Here is a 17,498-nt window from a genome sequence, read left to right on the forward strand (position 1 = left end):
GGAGATGATATTGGGGAGCTGAAGCGGGGATGACCGGGGCTCTGGGAGCTCCATCGGGGGGGCTCAGTGTGGATGACCGGGGCTCCCCGGTGGGTGGGAGCAGCGGAGCCGGCACCGGCGCGTTCCCACCGGCTGGACCGACGGCTTTGTGTGGCGAGGGCTGACCCGGCGCCCCTAATCCCATTAGCGCCCCGGGCCCAGCCGCCAGCCCGGCTTCCCCACCTCTCGGCAACCGAGGCTGGTATGTGGGTGCGCCGGTGGGGCCGGCGTGCCGATGCCGTCGTCCGGGAGCTGCACCCGGCGTCAACGTCGTCACCACCCTGGAGCTGCACCGGGGCCGGTGACACCAAGGAGGCCATCCCCGCGGACACGGGGCCGGAGATCCCGGCTGCCCACCGTGTGCCGGTGTGACCCCGCGGGACCGGGGGGATTCCCTGTGTTCCCAGCTCTGTCCTAGGGGCTGGGTGTCTCCAGGCACAGGGACGGGGCTTCTGGGGCAGGTTCCGTCCCACCGGGCTCCAGCCGGTCCGCGGGCCCCCATCCCGGGCTCGGGGCTCGGCTTCCCTTGTCCTGCACAGCCGGGGCTGGAAGAGCTGCAGAAGTGCCAGCAGAAGGAATGACCTGCACCCGTGGGGTGCTGGAGAAGGGTTCTGGACCCGGGGAGGGGTCCTGGGCCCCCCCGGTGGGTGCCGGTTTCCCCGGGCTGTGCTGCCGCCTGCTGGCACCGGCGGCGCCAGGACACCGGGGGCTGCACCCAACCGGTGCCCGGGACGCGTTCCCCGGCCCAGACCCCCGCCCGGAGCCTCCGCTTCTAACCCCCCTCTGACCCTCACCCGGAGCCCCCGCTCGGTGTGGGCCGAAGCCGCCGGGACGGTCCCCGGGCAGGGGCGAGCCCAGGTGCCCGCCGGGGTCCCCACGGAGCGCAGGCGCCCGCGTGGCACCGGGCACCGAGGCAGCGGCCGGTCCTGAGCATCCTCCTGTCCCCCACCTCCGCTGGGGCCCGGAGCAGACGCGGGTGCCCGTCCCGGGGCCGGTCTCGGTGTGGGGGCGGTCCCGGGGGCGGGGCCCGAGGCGGGGGGCGGTCCCGGTCCCGGTCCCCGTTCCTCCGCCGCCAGCCCGGCCATGCCGTTCCCCGCCGCGCTGCTGTTCTTGGCACTGCTGCTGCCGCCGCTGCCGCTCTCCCGCGCTGCCGAGAGCGAAACCGAAACCGGCGCCCGGGAGCTACGGCTGGAAACGATCGTGAGCCCGGGGGGGACGGGGCAACCGGGGCTGCGCGGGAGCCACCGGGCACCGGGGATCCACGCGGCCCCCTTGGGCAGGCAGCTGAGACCGGGGCGCGACCGGCAGGCAACGGCGGCACCGGCGGGACACAGGGCACCGGCGGGATGGTGCCGCTCGGGGGGCACCGGGGAGCCCGGCCTGGTCACGGGGCGGGGGAGGAGGCACCGGGAGGCCCGGGCTGCGTTGGGGGGGAGCCACGGGGCACCGGGAGGACCGGGCTACGATGGGAGGGCAGCGGGAGGAGCGGGCTGTGGCGGAGGAAGGCGGCGCACCGAGGACGGGGCGGCCGGGTGGGAGTTCGGCTCTCGGAGCGCTCGGGGGTCCCGTGGGCGCGGGGGCTCCGCGGACCCCGAGGGGAGGGGGCCCCGTCCCGGCTCCCCGTGACCTCCCCGTTGCAGGTGCCCCCGCCCGAGGGCTGTACGGAGCTGTCGGCGCCGGGGGACACGGTGCACATCCACTACACGGTGCGGGCGGGCGGGCGGCGGGAGGAACACGTCAGCACTGCGCTCCGGCGGGCGGGGCGGGGGGCACCGGCACCGGCACCGCCGGGGGGACCTCGGCCGGCACCGGGGCGGTACCGGGGCGGAACCGGGGGTTGTACCAGGGTGGGCAGTGGGGCGGTACCGTGGTGGAACGGGAGTGAGCGTAGGGGTGGTACCGGGGTGGGCATGAGGACGGCACTGGGCTGGACAAGGGGATGGTGCCACGGTGCCACTGAGACTGGCATGGGGACAGCCCCAGGATGGGCTCTGGGTGGCACCTGGAGTGGCACAGGGATACACTGTGGCTGGCATGGGACAAGCCCAGTATGGGCATGGCTGGCACTGGGGTTAGCCCGAGGATTATCTTGGGATGGGCCTGGCACTGGGAGAGGGGAGGATGATGTCCCAGAGTGACACGGAGTGTACCGGGACTGGGATCAGCACAGGGATGGCACAGGGGGGGCACAGGGACTGGGATCAGCACAGGGATGGCACGGGGGGCACAGGGAGTGGGATCAGCACAGGGATGGCACGGGGGGGGCACAGGGACTGGGATCAGCACAGGGATGGCACAGGGGACTGGGATCAGCACAGGGATGGCACAGGGGGCACAGCGACTGGGATCAGCACAGGGATAGAACAGGGGAGCTGCAGGGACTGGGATCAGCACAAGGATGGCACGGGGGGCACAGGGACTGGGATCAGCACAGGGATGGCACGGGGAGGGCACAGGGACTGGGATCAGCACAGGGATGGCACGGGGTGGGCACAGGGACTGGGATCAGCACAGGGATAGAACAGGGTGGGGGCACAGGGACTGGGATCAGCACAGGGATGGCACGGGGTGGGCACAGGGACTGGGATCAGCACAGGGATGGCACGGGGTGGGCACAGCGACTGGGATCAGCACAGGGATGGCACGGGGGGGGCACAGGGACTGGGATCAGCACAGGGATGGCACAGGGGAGCACAGGGACTGGGATCAGCACAGGGATGGCACGGGGAGGCACAGGGACTGGGATCAGCACAGGGATGGCACGGGGTGGGCACAGGGACTGGGATCAGCACAGGGATAGAACAGGGTGGGGGCACAGGGACTGGGATCAGCACAAGGATGGCACAGGGGGGGCACAGGGAGGCACAGGGGGGCACAGGGACTGGGATCAGCACAGGGATGGCACAGGGGGGGCACAGGGACTGGGATCAGCACAGGGATGGCACGGGGGGGGCACAGGGACTGGGATCAGCACAGGGATGGCACGGGGGGGCACAGGGACTGGGATCAGCACAGGGATGGCACAGGGGAGCTGCAGGGACTGGGATCAGCACAGGGATGGCACGGGGGGTGCACAGGGACTGGGATCAGCACAGGGGGGGCACAGGGACTGGGATCAGCACAGGGATAGAACAGGGTGGGGGCACAGGGACTGGGATCAGCACAGGGATGGCATGGGGGAGCTGCAGGGACTGGGATCAGCACAGGGATGGCACGGGGGAGCTGCAGGGACTGGGATCAGCACAGGGATGGCACAGGGGGGGCACAGGGACTGGGATCAGCACAGGGATGGCACGGGGGGGCACAGGGACTGGGATCAGCACAGGGATGGCACGGGGGGGCACAGGGACTGGGATCAGCACAGGGATGGCACAGGGGAGCTGCAGGGACTGGGATCAGCACAGGGATGGCACGGGGGGTGCACAGGGACTGGGATCAGCACAGGGGGGGCACAGGGACTGGGATCAGCACAGGGATAGAACAGGGTGGGGGCACAGGGACTGGGATCAGCACAGGGATGGCATGGGGGAGCTGCAGGGACTGGGATCAGCACAGGGATGGCATGGGGGAGCTGCAGGGACTGGGATCAGCACAGGGATGGCACAGGGGGGCACAGGGACTGGGATCAGCACAGGGATGGCACAGGGGGGCACAGGGACTGGGATCAGCACAGGGATGGCACGGGGGAGCTGCAGGGACTGGGATCAGCACAGGGATAGAACAGGGGGGGCACAGGGACTGGGATCAGCACAGGGATAGAACAGGGTGGGGGCACAGGGACTGGGATCAGCACAGGGATGGCACAGGGGGGCACAGGGACTGGGATCAGCACAGGGATAGAACAGGGGAGCTGCAGGGACTGGGATCAGCACAAGGATGGCACGGGGGGGCACAGGGACTGGGATCAGCACAGGGATGGCACGGGGGGGGCACAGGGACTGGGATCAGCACAGGGGGGGCACAGGGGAGCTGCAGGGACTGGGATCAGCACAGGGATGGCAAAGGGGGGCACAGGGACTGGGATCAGCACAGGGATGGCACAGGGGGGCACAGGGACTGGGATCAGCACAGGGATGGCATGGGGGAGCACAGGGACTGGGATCAGCACAGGGATGGCACAGGGTGGGCACAGGGACTGGGATCAGCACAGGGATGGCACGGGGGGTGCACAGGGACTGGGATCAGCACAGGGGGGGCACAGGGACTGGGATCAGCACAGGGATAGAACAGGGTGGGGGCACAGGGACTGGGATCAGCACAGGGATGGCATGGGGGAGCTGCAGGGACTGGGATCAGCACAGGGATAGAACAGGGGAGCTGCAGGGACTGGGATCAGCACAGGGATGGCACGGGGGGGCACAGGGACTGGGATCAGCACAGGGATGGCACGGGGGGTGCACAGGGACTGGGATCAGCACAGGGGGGGCATGGGGTGGGGGCACAGGGACTGGGATCAGCACAGGGGTGGCATGGGGTGGGCACAGGGACTGGGATGAGCACCCGAACAGCACTGGGAACATGCTGGCAGCCACATAGAGAAAGTGTCCCCAGGGGTGACCGTGGCAGTGACTGTGGCCGTGCCCCCCACAGGGCACCCTGGAGGATGGCCGGATCATCGACTCCTCACTGAGCCGGGACCCTCTCCAGGTGGAGCTGGGCAAGCACCAAGTCATTCCTGGTGAGTGAGGGGCTCAGGAGCAGGGTCAGGGATAACCCCGACCAGCCCCACTCACGCTCGCCCCACTCTGTTACAGGTCTGGAGCAGAGTCTGCTGGACATGTGTGTGGGGTAAGTGCAGCGGGGGGACACGGGGGTGGGCGGTGTCCCTCCCCAGTGTCCCCACCACAATTTGTGGCACCAACACTCTCACTGTGGCAGGGAGAAGCGCAGAGCCATCATTCCCCCTCACTTAGCCTACGGCAAGCGGGGCTCCCCCCCCACCATCCCAGGTGAGCACCGCCCTCGGGGTCCCCGTGGGGTCTCTGTGGGGTCCCCGCTTAGGCTGTGCCACCCTTGCAGGTGACGCCGTGCTGCGGTTCGAGGTGGAGCTGGTGGGGTTGTCCCGGGCCAGTTACTGGCAGAAGGTGGTGAACGAGGTGGTTCCACTGCTGTGCCTGGGGCTGGTGCCAGCACTGCTGGGGCTCATTGGGTTCCACCTGTACCGCAAGGCCAGCAGCCCCAAGCTCTCCAAGAAAAAGCAGAAGGAGGAGAAGAGGAACAAAGCCAAAAAGAAATAAAACCTTCCCCTCGGCATCTGTGGCTGCTCCGTGGCTGCTCTTCCTGAGCCAGTGATGGGCACAGAGCAGTGGGAAGGGGCTGTGCACCCCTCAGCTCCCTGCCTGCTCCAGGGCCTTGTCATGGGTCGTGTCAGACCTGAGCGGGAGGTGACAGACTCAATGAATCCCAGAAATAAGACCCTGGAGCACATTTTCAGGCAGTTTTGCTCTTTTAAGGCATATCCAGGCAGTGACAGTCCCTGAGTCCCCAAACACCAGGGAGACTGCCAGGGAGCCTCAGCTGGAGCTGGTGGAGCCAGGAATGGGGTCCCGGTGGTTGACCCCTCCCCAGAGGCTCTTGGGGTGCACCATGCCCCGTGTCCCTGAGCGTGGCTCCCCCACGATGCGGGGCTCATTTCTGGGGATGCGACTTTTGCTTGGTGGTGAGGAGGGGGTGGGGGTCTCTGGGCACCTTCTGGTTGACTGTAGCCCCTGCCAGGTACTGCTGGAGCAGCCTACGCAGCTCCTGGTTCCTGTCTGCCAGGGCTGCCCGTGCCCGCTCCAGCCCCTTCTCCTCCAGCTTCGCCTTGTTGAACCGCTGCCAGAACCGCTCCAGCCCCACGTAGTCCTGCATGGCCTGGGGGGAGGCAGCGGGGAGACTTTGGGGTCTCCAGCCTGCCCAAGCACCAGCTGGGGGATCCCCAGGGCTGGATCACAGCCCTTGTTCCCTGAGGACTGCGGCGGTGCCTCCTCACCCGTGCCAGGGGCTCACTGGCGGTCTCCTCCAGGACCCTGCGGGCTTTTTGCTGCTCCCACTCGGCCAGTGAGGAGGGGTAGAAGGGCAGCACCTTCTCCTCCTCTGTCTCCAGCCTGCGGCACATCTCAGCCAGGCGCAGGATGCGCTGGGCCTGGGGGGGACGCCGGGAAGGGCAGGTGGGAAGGGACAGCGGGACACTGGGCACGGGGACATCCCCACGCAGCACTGCCCAACTCACCTTCTCCACCACCTGCTGCAGCACCTTGAGGGTGGCACTGCACTGGCAGGTGAGCGTCACCAGGCGGGTGTGAGCCGTGGCCCCGGCCTGGCTGATCTGAGCCCGGAGCTTCTGGAGCTTCTGGAGTGCGTGTTCCCTATCATCCCGGATGCGCTGGGTTTGCTCCTCGCTCTCCTGCAGCTGAGCCACGATCTGGCCCCTAGTGGTTGTAACCATGTCCTGGTGAAACAGCAGGTTGGCAACTGGGGAAAATTCCTTCTTGGAAAGGGCGGCCCAGCTTTGGAATGGGCTGTTCAGGGCAGTGATGGAGGCACCGTCCCTGGAAGTGCTCAGAAACCAGGTGGATGTGGCCCCTGGGGACGCGGTTTAGTGGTGGCCCTGGCAACGCTGAGAGAACAATTGGACTTGATGGTCTTAGAGACTTTTCCAACCTCAGTAATTCAATTCCATGATTCCATGGCTCAGGCACTGCTCCACAACCTCCTGGGGGGCCTCTGCTTAGGCAGGCTCCAGCCTGTTGTCACCTCCTTGCCAGTGCCGGGTTGGACTTGATGGGTCTCAGAGGCTTTTCCAACCTCAACAATTCCATGGGAAATGAGTGGGGAAAGCAAGTGACCCCATTCCCACAACCACCCAGCACCCTGCCAAAACCTGGAGCTTCTGCAGCTTCTTCGCCTGTGCATCAATCTCGCAGGAAGTCTTCTCACACTTCCTCTTCAGCTCCTCAAACTCCACCTTCTTCTTCTCCGTGGCCTGGGCGTAGCTCCTCCGGGCCGTCTGGATCTGGTCCCACAGCCCCTCCAGCCTGGCCACCAGCTGCAGCCGGCTGTACTGCTGATCCTGCCAGCACTGGGGACACACAGGTTACACCCCCAAACCTCCCCTGCCAGCCCTAAGAGCCCCTCGATGCTCCCTTGTGCCCCCTTGCCTTGTTTTTGATGTCGTCCCGGGCGCTCTGGAAGTTCAGCAAGGCCTCGTGCTCGTTCCTGGCGTGATCCTGCTCCGTGGCCAGCGCCATGTCCTGCAGGCAGCAGCTCTCCCAGTCTTGCTGCTCCAGCATGGCCCTTCTGTGGGCACACAGGGCAGGGCAAAGGGGTTTCCTCCCTGACAGAGACGCTGCGGGGGTCCCCGTGGGGCCAGGGGAGGCTCAGCTCCATCCCAGGAGAGCCCATGGGTGCCACTGCTGCCCCATTCCCCTTCTCCCCCTGAAATTCCACACCTCTCGGCCTCAAACTCGGCCTTCAGGGCGCCCACCTGGGCGTTAAACCCCTGCTCCAGGTAGCCCAGGCGGCAGCGCTGGAGGTGCAGCAGTTGGTCTGTGAGGTGCAGGTGGCTGCGCAGGGCTCGGTTCTGCTGCTCCTCCGCTTCCTTCAGCTCCGTGACCAGCGCCTGGGGAGTTTTTGGGGGGGTCATGTGTGTCCCCTGGCACCCCCCCGCCCTGCCAGCCCCACAGCCACCTCAATGGCGCCGTCCTTGCAGTCCATGACCCGTGTGAAGGTCTGGCTGAGGATCTCGATGTCCTGGCGCAGCTCCTGGTCCTTGGTCTTGCGCTGGGCCGAGCGCCAGAGCGTGCGGACCTTGTGGAGACCCCATCTGCTGCTCTGCTCCTCCCGGGACAACTTCTCCTGTGGAGGGGCCGTGGGAGATGGGAAAGGGGCAGGAGTGGGCTTGGGGCTGCCTCTGGTACCAGAGGGTGCAGCACAACAGGGGCAGCCCCAGCCCTGGTGGGGACGATGGGGGCATTTGCTGGGGAAAAGTGGTTTGGGGGCTCAGAGGGGTGGAGTTTGGAGGCGATCGGGGGTGGCTGCAGTGGGGTCCTGGACCTGCAGGAAGCGAGTGAGCAGCTCCCGCTTGGCTTTGGCCGCCTCCTCCTCAGCCAGCGCTTGTCTCTGCAGCAGCAGCAGCTCGGCCTCGGCCGCCGTGGGGGCAGTGGGACCGCGCCCCGCCATGCCTGGAGAAGGGGACACGGCAGGAAGGGTGGGGGGATGCCCGGGATCTGCCTGGTGGCCCCTCCAAGGTCTGTTCCCCCTGCCCAGACCCCCTCCCCGCTCCAGCTCCCCCACTCTATGGGGCACCCCACACCCCATAACCTTCTGCCCACCCCCGTCTCCCTCCCCAGGCTCCCCCAGGCCCCTTGCCCCTCCACTCAGGAGTACCCTCAGACCCCATCACCCCCTGCTCATCCCCCCTCCCCTCCCCGGGACCCCCCAGACCTGTTTCCCTCTCCCTCCCCAGGCCTCCCCCAAGGCCCATTTCCCGCTGCCCATCTCCAGAGCCCTCCTAGCTCACCCCGCTCCCTCCCACGCTCTCCCAGAGCCCACCGCCCCTTGCCCACCCCCATCTCCGCCTTTGGGGTCCCCCTTCCCCCGCTTTGGGGTCCCGGCCCCGGTACCGGCCCCGCTCGCGCGTCCCTCCGGTCTCCCGGCAACGGCCGCTCGCGCTCGGGGGCGGGGCCTCGCGGCACTTCCGCCCTGACCCGCACGGGCGCCCCCTGGCGGGCAAGAGCGCGCTCGCACCCCCCCGCCACGGGGCGGGTCCCGCCGGTTCCGCCTCGCCGCTATTGGCCGGCGCTCCGGGATTCCCCGCGCTGATTGGCAGGCGGGCGCCGCCGTGGGCGGGCCCTGCAGCCGGCGGGGTATATAAGGGCGCTGCGGCGGCGGGGCGCAGGGCGGTGGGTGGGTGCGGGCACGGGGGATCCGTGCGCGCCGCCGCTGCCGCCATGCGGGAGCGGAGGCCGGCGCCGGCCGCTCCGGCCCGCTGCAAGCTGGTGCTGGTGGGTGACGTGCAGTGCGGCAAGACGGCCATGCTGCAGGTGCTGGCCAAGGATTGCTACCCCCGAGGTGAGCCCCGACCGGCACCGGGAACCGGCAGCGGGCACCGGCAAGCGGGACCGGGCGCTGACGCTCTCGGTGCCGTTGCAGACGTACGTGCCCACCGTGTTTGAGAACTACACGGCGTGTCTGGCCAGCGAGGAGCAGCGGGTGGAACTGAGCCTCTGGGACACCTCCGGTACCGGGGACAGACGCGCGGTGCACGTTTGAGGGGCTGGCGGGGGCTCCGGTAGCGGAGAAGCGGGGCGGGGGCTGCCCGGCCCTGGAGGGGGTGATCGGGTTGTTTGCTGCGGGAGGTGTTTTGGGGATTTTGGGGGGTCGTGGCTGGGATGCTGCAGTGAACGGGGGTGTTTTGGTGTCCCGATTGTGTTTTTGGGGAGCTGCAGCGCGGGGCGGGGGGAGCGCTGGTGGCCGTGGCGAGGTCTCGGGGGTGTTTTGGGGAGCCGGGGGGGGGGCGTTGGTGGCCGTGGCGAGGTCTCGGGGGTGTTTTGGGGAGCCGGGGGGTCGTTGGTGGCCGTGGCGAGGTCTCGGGGGTGTTTTGGGGAGCCGGGGGGGGGGGGCGCTGGTGGCCGAGGCGAGGTCTCGGGGGTGTTTTGGGGAGCCGGGGGGGGGGGCGTTGGTGGCCGTGGCGAGGTCTCGGGGGTGTTTTGGGGAGCCGGGGGGGGGGGCGTTGGTGGCCGTGGCGAGGTCTCGGGGGTGTTTTGGGGAGCCGGGGGGGGGGGCGTTGGTGGCCGTGGCGAGGTCTCGGGGGTGTTTTGGGGAGCCGGGGGGGGGGGGCGTTGGTGGCCGTGGCGAGGTCTCGGGGGTGTTTTGGGGAGCCGGGGGTGTTCTGTGGTCCCTGCGGCTTGGTGGCCGCGCTGGGGGGGGGGGGGTTCAGGTCTAGGGTCATGTCCGTGGGTGTGGGGAGCGCAGGTACTCCCCAGGGACCGCCCTGGGGGGGGTCACAGGAGGCTGAACCCCTTCCTTGGGGGACCCCCACGCCGCTGAGCCCCCCACCACCGCCACCGCTGTGAATTGGGCGGATTATGGGACATCCCGGTGTTGCCCTTCCCGGGGCACCCCGAAGAGTTGGGGGTGGGGGTAGGGGGGGGTCGGGGCAGCCCTGCCCGGTGCTGCAGTGTCCCCCCCACCCCCCCCGGCGGGGGGGTTCCCGCCGGTCCCCGGTTGCCATGGCGATGCGCTGGCGCAGCCTCTTTGCTATTCTGTGCACGGAGCGTCTGGGCTGCGAAACCCCTCCGAGGCCTTTTGGGGGGCTGGGGGTGCGGGGGGGGTGGACGGGAGGGACATCCCGGAGCCCCCCACCCCACCGCACCCCCACCCCCCCCCGCGCCGCGTCCCCCGCAGTCCCGGGCGCGGTGCAGGTGGTTCCGTGTCCCCGAGGACCCCGAGGGGGTGGCAGCGTGTTCCACCCCCTCCTCCGGCTTCCCCCCGACCCCGACACCCCTCGGTGCTGCCGGGGCTCCCCAAAACAGGGGGGCGGGGGGGGGGTGTTACATAAACACCGCGGGCTCCATTTCCCGCTGCCTCGCCAAGGCGCGATGCGACGCTGATGGGCTGCGGGGCCGGAGGTGGCGTTTTGGGGGGTTCCAGAGCTGTGCCCCTCTCCCCGACCCCAGGGGGGCTGTGTCCCTTTTGGGGGGCTCTAAAGCTGTGTCCTTGTGTCCTTCTTGGGGTTCTCTAGAGCTGTGAGTCACCAGCCTGGACAGGAGGGGAGCTGTGTCTGTTTTGGGGGCTCTGTGCCTTTTGGGGGGGTCTAGAGCTGTGTGTCCGTCTGTCCCTTTTGGGGATCTGTGTCTGTTTTGGGGGGCTCTAGAGCTGTGTGTCCGTCTGTCCCTTTTGGGGATCTGTGTCTGTTTTGGGGGCTCTGTGCCTTTTGGGGGGCTCTAGAGTTGTATGTCCGTCTGTCCCTTTTGGGGATCTGTGTCTGTTTTGGGGGCTCTGTGCCTTTTGGGGGGCTCTAGAGCTGTGTGTCCGTCTGTCCCTTTTGGGGATCTGTGTCTGTTTTGGGGGGCTCTAGAGCTGTGTGTCCGTCTGTCACTTTTGGGGATCTGTGTCTGTTTTGGGGGCTCTAGAGCTGTGTGTCCGTCTGTCCCTTTTGGGGAACTGTGTCTGTTTTGGGGGCTCTGTGCCTTTTGGGGGGCTCTAGAGCTGTGTGTCCGTCTGTCACTTTTGGGGAGCTGTGTCTGTTTTGGGGGGCTCTAGAGCTGTGTGTCCGTCTGTCACTTTTGGGGAGCTGTGTCTGTTTTGGGGGCTCTAGAGCTGTGTGTCCGTCTGTCCCTTTTGGGGCTCTGTGTCTGTTTTGGGGGCTCTAGAGTTGTGTGTCCGTCTGTCCCTTTTGGGGATCTGTGTCTGTTTTGGGGGGCTCTAGAGCTGTGTGTCCGTCTGTCCCTTTTTGGGGAGCTGTGTCTGTTTTGGGGGGCTCTAGAGCTGTGTGTCCGTCTGTCCCTTTTTGGGGAGCTGTGTCTGTTTTGGGGGGCTCTAGAGCTGTGTGTCCGTCTGTCCCTTTTGGGGAGCTGTGTCTGTTTTGGGGGGCTCTGTGCCTTTTGGGGGGCTCTAGAGCTGTGTGTCCGTCTGTCCCTTTTGGGGAGCTGTGTCTGTTTTGGGGGGCTCTAGAGCTGTGTGTCCGTCTGTCACTTTTGGGGATCTGTGTCTGTTTTGGGGGGCTCTAGAGCTGTGTGTCCATCTGTCACTTTTGAGGTTCTGTGTCTGTTTTGGGGGGCTCTAGAGCTGTGCTACGCTGTCCATTTTGGGGTTCTCCCAAACTGTGAACCCCCATGCTGGGCAGGAGTGAGGCTGTGTCTATTTTTGGGGGCTCTGTCCCTTTTGGGGTCTCTAGACCTGTGTCCCCACCCCAAGTAGGAATGGGACTCTGTCCCTTTTGGGGGGCTCTGTCCTTTTTGGGGTTTCCAGAACTGTGCCCTCACCCTGGGCACGAATGGGGCTGTGTCTGTTTTAGGGGCTCTTTCCCTTTTGGGGTCTCTAGATCTGTGCCCTGACCCCACCAGGACGGGGGGCTGTGTCCGTTTTGGGGGTCTCTGTCCCTTTTGGGGGTCTCTAGAGCCATGTCCCCACCCTGGGCAGGAATGTGGCTGTGTCCGTTTTGGGGGTCTCTGTCCCTTTTGGGGGTCTCTAGAGCTGTGCCCTGACCCCAGGCAGGAATGTGGCTGTGTCCGTTTTGGGGGGCTCTGTCCTTTTGGGGGTCTCTAGAGCCATGTCCCCACCCCAGGCAGGAATGGGGCTGTGTCCATTTTGGGGGTCCCTGTCCCTTTTGGGGGTCTCTAGAGCTGTGCCCTGACCCCAGGCATGACGGGGGGCTGTATCCGTTTTGGGGGGTCTTTGTCCCTTTTGGGGGTTTCTAGAGCTGTGCCCTGAACCCAGGCAGGAATGGGGCTGTGTCCATTTTGGGGGGCTCTGTCCTTTTGGGGGTCTCTAGAGCTGTGCCCTGACCCCACCAGGACGGGGGGCTGTGTCCCTTCTGGGGGGCTCTGTCCTTTTGGGGGTCTCTAGAGCCATGTCCCCACCCTGGGCAGGAATGGGGCTGTGTCTGTTTTGGGGGTCTCTGTCCCTTTTGGGGGTCTCTAGAGCTGTGCCCTGACCCCAGGCAGGAATGTGGCTGTGTCCCTTCTGGGGGGCTCTGTCCTTTTGGGGGTCTCTAGAGCCATGTCCCCATCCCAGGCAGGAATGTGGCTGTGTCCATTTTGGGGGGCTCTGTCCTTTTGGGGGTCTCTAGAGCCATGTCCCCACCCTGGGCAGGAATGTGGCTGTGTCCGTTTTGGGGGTCTCTGTCCCTTTTGGGGGTCTCTAGAGCCATGTCCCCATCCCAGGCAGGAATGGGGCTGTGTCTGTTTTGGGGGGCTCTGTCCTTTTGGGGGTCTCTAGAGCTGTGCCCTGACCCCAGGCAGGACAAGGGGCTGTGTCCATTTTGGGTGGCTCTGTCCTTTTGGGAGTCTCTAGAGCCATGTCCCCATCCCAGGCAGGAATGGGGTTGGGTCTGTTTTGGGGGTCTCTGTCCCTTTTGGGGTCTCTAGAGCTGTGCCCTCCCCCTAGGCAGGACAAGGGGCTGTGTCCCTTTTGGGGGTCTCTAGAGCCATGTCCCCATCCCAGGCAGGAATGGGGCTGGGTCTGTTTTGGGGGTCGCTGTCCCTTTTGGGGGTCTCTAGAGCTGTGCCCTGACCCCAGGCAGGACGGGGGGCTGTATCCGTTTTGGGGGTCTCTGTCCCTTTTGGGGGTTTCTAGAGCTGTGCCCTGACCCCAGGCAGGAATGTGGCTGTGTCTGTTTTGGGGGTCTCTGTCCCTTTTGGGGGTCTCTAGAGCCATGTCCCCATCCCAGGCAGGAATGTGGCTGTGTCCGTTTTGGGGGTCTCTGTCCCTTTTGGGGGTCTCTAGTTCTGTGCCCTGACCCCAGGCAGGATGGGGGACTGTGTCCGTTTTGGGGGCTCTGTCCTTTTGGGTGTCTCTAGAGCTGTGCCCTGACCCCAGGCAGGAATGTGGCTGTGTCCCTTCTGGGGGGCTCTGTCCTTTTGTGGGTCTCTAGAGCCATGTCCCCACCCCAGGCAGGAATGGGGCTGTGTCCATTTTGGGGGTCTCTGTCCCTTTTGGGGGTCTCTAGAGCTGTGCCCTGACCCCAGGCAGGAATGTGGCTGTGTCTGTTTTGGGCGTCTCTGTCCCTTTTGGGGGTCTCTAGAGCTGTGCCCTGACCCCAGGCAGGACGGGGGGCTGTGTCTGTTTTGGGGGGCTGTGTCCCTTAGCCAGACCCCCTTTCCCGTGTCCCTGGGGTGGGGGGGCTGAGCGGTGACCCCCCACTTTTCCCCCAGGCTCTCCCTACTATGACAACGTGCGTCCCCTGTGCTACAGCGACTCGGACGCCGTCCTGCTCTGCTTCGACGTCAGCCGCCCCGAGACCCTCGACAGCGCGGCCAAGAAGGTGGGGAGGGGGCTCAGGCCTTGGGACAGTGTCCCCGTGGAGTTTGGGGGGCTCCGAGATGTGGGGACACCAGCCCGAGGTGTCCCCGTGGGGTTTGGGGGGCTCTGAGATGTGGGGACACCAGCCCGAGGTGTCCCCGTGGGGTTTGGGGGGCTCTGAGATGTGGGGACACCAGCCCGAGGTGTCCCCGTGGGGTTTGGGGGGCTCCGAGATGTGGGGACACCAGCCCGAGGTGTGCCCGTGGGGTTTGGGGGGCTCAAGGTTGTGGGGACACCAGCCCGAGGTGTGCCCGTGGGGTTTTGGGGGCTCCGAGATGTGGGGACACCAGCCCGAGGTGTGCCCGTGGGGTTTGGGGGGCTCAAGGTTGTGGGGACACCAGCCCGAGGTGTGCCCGTGGGGTTTGGGGGGCTCTGAGATGTGGACACATGCAGGGGGATCCCTGTGAGGTTTTGGGGGTTCAGAAGCACAGGGAGACTGAGACAGGGTTTGTGGGGTTTGGGGGTTCAGGGACATGGGGACACTGTCCTGGGGGTGTCCCTGTGGCGTTTGGGGGTTCAGGGACATGGGGACACTTTCCTGGGGGTGTCCTTGTGGGGTTTGGGGGTTCAGGGACATGGGGACACTGTCCTGGGGGTGTCTCTGTGGGGTTTGGGGGTTCAGGGACATGGGGACACTGTCCTGGGGGTGTCCCTGTGGGGTTTGGGGGGTTCAGGGACATGGGGACACTGTCCTGGGGGTGTCTCTGTGGGGTTCAGGGACATGGGGACACTGTCCTGGGGGTGTCCCTGTGGGGTTTGGGGGGTTCAGGGACATGGGGACACTGTCCTGGGGGTGTCTCTGTGGGGTTCAGGGACATGGGGACACTGTCCTGGTGGTGTCTCTGTGGGGTTTAGGGACATGGGGACACTGTCCTGGGGGTGTCCCTGTGGGGCTCAGGGATGTCGGGACACTGTCCTGGGGGTGTCCCTGTGAGGTTTGGGGGTTCAGGGACATGGGGACACTGTCCTGGGGGTGTCCCTGTGAGGTTTGGGGGCTCAGGGACATGGGGACACTGTCCTGGGGGTGTCCCTGTGGGGCTCAGGGACATGGGGACACTGTCCTGGGGGTGTCTCTGTGGGGTTTGGGGGGTTCAGGGACATGGGGACACTGTCCTGGTGGTGTCCCTGTGGGGCTCAGGGACATGGGGACACTGTCCTGGGGGTGTCTCTGTGGGGTTTGGGGGGTTCAGGGACATGGGGACACTGTCCTGGGGGTGTCTCTGTGGGGCTCAGGGACATGGGGACACCGTCCTGGTGCTGTCCCTGTGGGGTTCAGGGACATGGGGACACCGTCCTGGGGGTGTCCCTGTGGGGTTTGGGGGTTCAGGGACATGGGGACACTGTCCTGGGGGTGTCTCTGTGGGGTTTGGGGGTTCAGGGACATGGGGACACTGTCCTGGGGGTGTCTCTGTGGGGTTTGGGGACATGGGGACACTGTCCTGGGGGTGTCCCTGTGGGGCTCAGGGATGTGGGGACACTGTCCTGGGGGTGTCTCTGTGGGGTTTAGGGACATGGGGACACTGTCCTGGGGGTGTCCCTGTGGGGCTCAGGGATGTCGGGACACTGTCCTGGGGGTGTCCCTGTGAGGTTTGGGGGCTCAGGGACATGGGGACACTGTCCTGGGGGTGTCCCTGTGGGGCTCAGGGACATGGGGACACTGTCCTGGGGGTGTCTCTGTGGGGTTTGGGGGGTTCAGGGACATGGGGACACTGTCCTGGTGGTGTCCCTGTGGGGCTCAGGGACATGGGGACACTGTCCTGGGGGTGTCTCTGTGGGGTTTGGGGGGTTCAGGGACATGGGGACACTGTCCTGGGGGTGTCTCTGTGGGGCTCAGGGACATGGGGACACCGTCCTGGTGCTGTCCCTGTGGGGTTCAGGGACATGGGGACACTGTCCTGGGGGTGTCTCTGTGGGGTTTGGGGGTTCAGGGACATGGGGACACTGTCCTGGGGGTGTCTCTGTGGGGTTTGGGGACATGGGGACACTGTCCTGGGGGTGTCCCTGTGGGGCTCAGGGATGTGGGGACACTGTCCTGGGGGTGTCTCTGTGGGGTTTGGGGACATGGGGACACTGTCCTGGGGGTGTCTCTGTGAGGTTTGGGGGTTCAGGGACATGGGGACACTGTCCTGGGGGTGTCCCTGTGGGGCTCAGGGATGTGGGGACACTGTCCTGGGGGTGTCCCTGTGGGGCTCAGGGACATGGGGACACCGTCCTGGTGGTGTCCCTGTGAGGTTTGGGGGCTCAGGGACATGGGGACACTGTCCTGGGGGTGTCTCTGTGGGGTTTGGGGACATGGGGACACTGTCCTGGGGGTGTCCCTGTGGGGTTTGGGGGTTCAGGGACATGGGGACACTGTCCTGGGGGTGTCTCTGTGGGGTTTGGGGACATGGGGACACCGTCCTGGGGGTGTCTCTGTGGGGTTTGGGGACATGGGGACACTGTCCTGGGGGTGTCTCTGTGGGGTTTGGGGGGTTCAGGGACATGGGGACACTGTCCTGGGGGTGTCCCTGTGGGGTTTGGGGGTTCAGGGACATGGGGACACTGTCCTGGGGGTGTCCTTGTGGGGCTCAGGGACATGGGGACACTGTCCTGGGGGTGTCCCTGTGAGGTTCAGGGACATGGGGACACTGTCCTGGGGGTGTCCCTGTGAGGTTTGGGGGTTCAGGGACATGGGGACACTGTCCTGGGGGTGGCCCTGTGGGGCTCAGGGACAAGGGGACACCGTCCTGGGGGTGTCTCTGTGGCATCTGGGCTGGCACACAGAGACGCCACCCCCGTGGGGTGACAGCGAGAGGCTTTTGGGGTCCCTGAGAGCAGCTGTGTGCCCCGACCCCTCAGTGGAAGACAGAAATCCTGGACTATTGCCCCAACACCCGGGTGCTGCTCATCGGCTGCAAGACGGACCTGAGGACAGACCTGAGCACGCTCCTGGAGCTCTCGCACCAGAAACAGGCGCCCATCTCCTACGAGCAGGTCTGCCTGGGTTTTGGGGGGTCCCCATGGCTGTGGGGGGTGGGTTTGGGGTGTCCCGGTGGTCTGATGTGGGGGCGGGTTTGGGGGGATCCCGGTGTTTGCCCATGGCTCAGTTTGGGCTGTCCCGGTGGGTTTGGGGTGTCCTGGTGTTTGGGGTGTCCCAGTGGGGCTCATTTTGGGATATCCCAGTGGGTTTGGGGTGTCCTGGTGTTGGGGTGTCCCAATAGGTTTGGGCTGTCCCAGTGGGGCTCACTTTGGGATATCCCGGTGGGTTTGGGGGTGTCCTGGTGTTTGGGGTGTCCGGATAGGTTTGGGCTGTCCCAGTGGGGCTCACTTTGGGATATCCCGGTGGGTTTGGGGTGTCCTGGTGTTTGGGGTGTCCCAGTGGGGCTCACTTTGGGATATCCCGGTGGGTTTGGGGTGTCCCAGTGTTTGGGGTGTCCCAATAGGTTTGGGCTGTCCCAGTGGGGCTCAGTTTGGGG

The 17,498-nt window shown here is 66.0% G+C and overlaps 3 protein-coding genes across 3 annotated transcripts in view; 2 read left to right on the forward strand and 1 right to left on the reverse strand.

The window, feature by feature from the left end:
• Positions 1–1,066: 1,066 nt before the first annotated feature.
• LOC137487004 (peptidyl-prolyl cis-trans isomerase FKBP11-like) lies at positions 1,067–5,292 on the forward strand. Its single transcript, XM_068212646.1, has 6 exons — positions 1,067–1,239; positions 1,680–1,745; positions 4,630–4,717; positions 4,794–4,827; positions 4,918–4,988; positions 5,059–5,292. The coding sequence occupies exons 1-6, from the start codon at positions 1,123–1,125 to the stop codon at positions 5,274–5,276; spliced, it is 594 nt and encodes a 197-aa protein (XP_068068747.1). The 5' UTR covers positions 1,067–1,122; the 3' UTR covers positions 5,277–5,292.
• Positions 5,293–5,466: 174 nt separating this feature from the next.
• Positions 5,467–8,233, reverse strand: LOC137486973 (dynein regulatory complex subunit 2-like). Its single transcript, XM_068212597.1, has 8 exons — positions 8,074–8,233; positions 7,708–7,875; positions 7,470–7,639; positions 7,179–7,317; positions 6,902–7,099; positions 6,251–6,469; positions 6,011–6,163; positions 5,467–5,892 (listed from the first exon to the last, which is right to left on the reverse strand). The coding sequence occupies exons 1-8, from the start codon at positions 8,197–8,199 to the stop codon at positions 5,668–5,670; spliced, it is 1,398 nt and encodes a 465-aa protein (XP_068068698.1). The 5' UTR covers positions 8,200–8,233; the 3' UTR covers positions 5,467–5,667.
• A 688-nt stretch (positions 8,234–8,921) lies between these two features.
• KMT2D (lysine methyltransferase 2D) overlaps positions 8,922–17,498 on the forward strand; it is a 28,007-nt gene continuing 19,430 nt past the window's right edge. The window contains 4 exon segments of the mRNA XM_068212746.1: positions 8,922–9,085; positions 9,168–9,259; positions 13,896–14,005; positions 16,882–17,026. Of these exon segments, the coding sequence (XP_068068847.1) occupies positions 8,970–9,085; positions 9,168–9,259; positions 13,896–14,005; positions 16,882–17,026 (463 nt within the window). The 5' untranslated portion in view covers positions 8,922–8,969.

Source organism: Anomalospiza imberbis, chromosome 22, assembly GCF_031753505.1.
Source record: "Anomalospiza imberbis isolate Cuckoo-Finch-1a 21T00152 chromosome 22, ASM3175350v1, whole genome shotgun sequence".
Taxonomy (NCBI): domain Eukaryota; kingdom Metazoa; phylum Chordata; class Aves; order Passeriformes; family Viduidae; genus Anomalospiza; species Anomalospiza imberbis.